The sequence below is a fragment of the Papaver somniferum genome, chromosome 1 (genome assembly GCF_003573695.1).
Source record: "Papaver somniferum cultivar HN1 chromosome 1, ASM357369v1, whole genome shotgun sequence".
Classification (NCBI taxonomy): domain Eukaryota; kingdom Viridiplantae; phylum Streptophyta; class Magnoliopsida; order Ranunculales; family Papaveraceae; genus Papaver; species Papaver somniferum.
In genome coordinates, this window is record NC_039358.1 from 39,538,481 (window position 1) to 39,542,843 (window position 4,363).

The window sequence follows — 4,363 nt, forward strand, 5'->3', positions numbered from 1 at the left end:
TCAACAGTTGATTGATGGGTACTGATAGACACAATAGTTTTTTTTTTGAAGATATTTTATAAAAAAAATGTTATTGATTAAGCTAAATCCAAAGATGGATCAACTGAATCAAAAAATAAAAGCTGAATCACAATATAATTAATAAAGCATTTAAAACTGAATTTAACAAAATTAAATTGATAATGGCTTTAAAACTCAATTTGCATTGAAAAATGTATTCAGTTTACAGTTTCAACCAACAAAAATACTGCAAGTTCCAAGTCTGGAAAACTTCTAATACTAAGTTGGAGAACCTAAACCTATATTCACAATGCAAGCTTAAGATAATTAATTGGCTCAACTAAGGAGCAAGGTTCTAGCATCAGTTCATCATTGAGAATCTTCTTTTGAAAGCCAAGATGCTCAAAAGATATTCACGATGACTCTTTTTATCTTGTACTGCAGCAAACTTTGACTACTGTACCAATTGTATCGTTCTTTCTGTTGCAACTCCACAACTCAGTTCAGTTGAAGCAAATTTTCAAAACTTGCACATTTTCAGCTTAATATTTATGAACAACATACACAATTTCAGAGTTTAAATACTTCAAGGTTAATGTTCATAAATACATGTTTATGAGATCATCCAAGATATATGTTTATGAGCTATATCAGTTCATGGAGAAAGATCAAAACTCATAGGGGATGTAAAAAAATTAGTTGCTAACGCTTATCTGAAGTTATAATGCAGCTTACCAAAAGCACACAGATCAAATTTTATGTTAAATCTACCTGAGTTCTTGTCGATCTCAAATGCATAGGTTTTCATACAGATATTATGTAAAGGGTTGAACAAAGAGAAATGAAAACTTATCTTTGAATTAGTGGTTGTTCAAAGATGTTCACGATTCTGCAACATCCTTTTTCCTCATTGCAACTACTCTCCATTCAGAGTTCATACATTGTTCAACTCCAACACTGAAACAACAAGGAAGTTTAAGGATAAGATAAGATATATTTTAGGTAGATCAAATAACACAAGAATTCCAAATGGTATGCTAGCTAGGAACCAACAGTCCATTTGTAAGTAAACCATGCTTAAACTTAAAAATGCAAATCTGGTAAACCGTTTGCCAACATATACACATTTAAACTAAAAATACATTCTGAAAACCAACTAGGGTGCTGAAATATTTTAATTGGGTGTCTTAGTTTCAATGAGAAGTTGTAAACATGCATTCTTGTACAAGAAAGAATCCCTAGAGTCTCCCTTTTTTAGTTAACGAACACGATAAAGAAGACATGCAGAGAGTTGAATATTTATAAAATTGACAAACTACATGTTCTTTAATATCAGTGTAATTCTTCTTACTTCAAACCTTTCTTGAACCTACACATGAAGTGAAAAATTAAATTGCAAGCCCTTTCATACCAAATTAACCTGTTGTGCCAAACCTGCAAAGAGGTACTACTAAGTTGAACTGAAATCGTACAGTACTACAGAAACAAGAAGAAGAAGAAACAAGAGATCAGAAACAAACCCTGTGTAAGTAAGTATCATCACAATCAGGCATATTATAATTGATTTTCTATGTCTATTCCTGCATTAACCAAATCCTTGGAACCTTTATAGAGAGTCAACCTATGAAATAATTAACTTCAGGTGTGCCTTCGCTTTTCATAGTGATTTAATTTTCACAGTAAAGGCAGATCGTATTATGTTGTTAAAACTGAACCATACGATTATTTTAAAATAAATTGCAGTATTATAATTGTGCATTAACCAAAACACTAGAAGATTTACTAGGCACTTGCACCTTCATGCATACACATCAATGTAACAAGCCCGAAAGTAATTAGATGAAATCTAAGGAAAAAGAGAATATATACCTTTCTTCCCGATACATTCCAGAATGGGTGCAAATTTATGGGAAGTTGCACTTAACATGAGGAATTCTTTTTTTAGTAATTCCTTGTGGGTCTTGATGATAAAAAAACCCATTGAACACAACTATTTTAGTATCAGGCGGGGTAAGTGCTGAACCGCTCAAACTTAGTACATAACTTCCTGGGTACCAATTACTTTTGAGTAATTTTCTGGTGGGTCTATTAGTTTTATAGCATAGTAGATGTCACTATTCAGCCATCCACCTCAACAAAAATAACGTGTTATTTCATAATGCTGTTACTATATAACATACACAGAAAGCCTCGGGATTGAAAAAGTATCCATATATAAGATACACTAACAAATAGATAAAGCCATTTACAACATTCCAGTCTTCTTTAATCTTCGGCTGAAATTAAACCTCAACATGAATGAACTAAAATAATTAAATTGTGTTACAAATGACCACATATCCTCCAGGCATAGTCTAGTTCGAGGGATTGCTGATTTCTCAAGTGTTGATGATTATCTAATATTGTCTTGTAAAGCGTCTACTCTCTACGGCATTAACAGAGAGATGTGCTGATTTCTCAAGTGTTGATGATTATCTCCTTTTGTGTTGTGAAGTGTCAATAACATTAACAGAAATATGTGCATCAAGGTCAAATTAAGGAGATCATGCTTACACAAACCTTTTTTTTTATTTATTATTTTATATTGTGAAGAACTCTAACCCATGACCTTAAGCTACGTACACGCCAACCACTGAGATACATGATATTTGGTAAGCATACACCATCAATCCATGGCAACTTTTTCTAAAATTAACAAGACCCTTTATTTTATACATGCAGCTTTTCAGCCTCCCTCTTATCCATTGTGAGCTGCTTTTGCAATTCCTGTATTTTTATCGACAAATCCATCTTTTCTGCCTACAGAATACATTGAGAAAAGTGTCAAAAGTGAAAAACAAGAATTAAACAATAACTTATCTCCCACAGGAAGGTAATGAATGGCAGTACACCAGGAAAACTGGCATTAAAAGGTGGTACTTTCCTTTGTTGAAGTTTTTAGTCGTTTGATAAGTACTTCAAGCTCCTTTGTCTGCACAAATTTCAACTAACATATAAAATGGAATTGCATAATATCATCACCATTAATCATAGTGCACTCACACCACATGTACCTTGTGCTTTCTTAGTCGCAATGCTGCTTGCCATTCATTAGAGACGAGCCTTTCTTCATAACTTCTTAATAGAGCATCAGAATAGTGTACACGAAGAAAATGTGTTTGGCACTGTCTCTGTATACACTTCTTGTCTATACTTTTTCTAGGATCAGCGAGCTCCACTGCAGGTTTAAGGTACTGCTCCAAAATTGTCCTTGAGCTGCATCATTGCAAAGGTAAAAGAGATATATCAGCTCACTGTGATGCATATTAGAGTCTTTACCAAACATACCAATGGTAGTGAAATGAATTTTTTACTTGCTAGATCGAGTTTCAGCCAACCACTTTCCAACCAACCGATATAATCTGTTCACCTTGTTATTGTGTAAGACGTATTTTACAAGATTAATAGCCATCTCATGTTGACCTTGGGCACGTAGAAACTTAGCTTCTTCAAGCTGTTATACATACAAGATCATCAAGTAATAACATAGAAACCAGTCCCTTATCAAGGTCATAACTGTAATATAAATGAGAAGGCAAAGAGGCATCCAGGAAGCAAATGCACAACTAAATTAGGCTTAACAGTCATACGTTTATGGTTCAGATGAGGAGGATAAACCCAGGGTTCCAAGTACATAGTTTCTCAAACTAGGCAACATTTTAGGCAAAGAAACAATTTTGCTACAAGTTCCACCAACTAACACTTAGAGATTATCATACATAAAATGGTAATGAGGCAGAAATCTTGCTACTTCTAGTAACATCAACACTGCAAAAACAAGACCTAGTTCTTTAGAAAAAAATTCCCTCATCAAATTTTAAAAAAAACACTATAATTTCCTCACCTAGTTCTTTAGAAAAAAAAGCACCAGAATAAAATGATTCTTAGGCCAAATTATGAGGTCCAACACGACAAAAGTTCCAAAAGGATTAGGCTCTTCCATACAGAGAAATAAAATACTTAAGAACTCCAAGTTTCTAACTAACAAAAACTATCTATGGGATAGCAAAAAACAAGTATCTTTATTACTACTAAACTGATGCAAACTATCAATGATTTTTATGAACCAGACGAAATATTTCATACTATGAATTTTTCACCAACACAACACAAAAAGTCATAGATTCATATACTAGCTGAGAAACCTTCAAGTCCAACTACCCACACACATGAACAAAACAACACACAACGCGACACAACTATAAATTTGCACACATAATACCTGTAAGTAATAAAACTATTGAAAATAAAGCAAATAAAAATCAATTTGATATATGCTCAATCCCAAATCGACCACTTCTCTTATAAGCTCCGGCTGTAATAA

The 4,363-nt window shown here is 33.3% G+C and overlaps 1 protein-coding gene across 1 annotated transcript; it reads right to left on the bottom strand.

The window, feature by feature from the left end:
• Positions 1 to 2,600: 2,600 nt before the first annotated feature.
• Positions 2,601 to 3,474, bottom strand: LOC113327961 (serine/threonine-protein kinase ATM-like). Its single transcript, XM_026575067.1, has 3 exons — positions 3,354 to 3,474; positions 3,054 to 3,255; positions 2,601 to 2,971 (listed from the first exon to the last, which is right to left on the bottom strand). The coding sequence occupies exons 1-3, from the start codon at positions 3,449 to 3,451 to the stop codon at positions 2,906 to 2,908; spliced, it is 366 nt and encodes a 121-aa protein (XP_026430852.1). The 5' UTR covers positions 3,452 to 3,474; the 3' UTR covers positions 2,601 to 2,905.
• Positions 3,475 to 4,363: the final 889 nt, after the last annotated feature.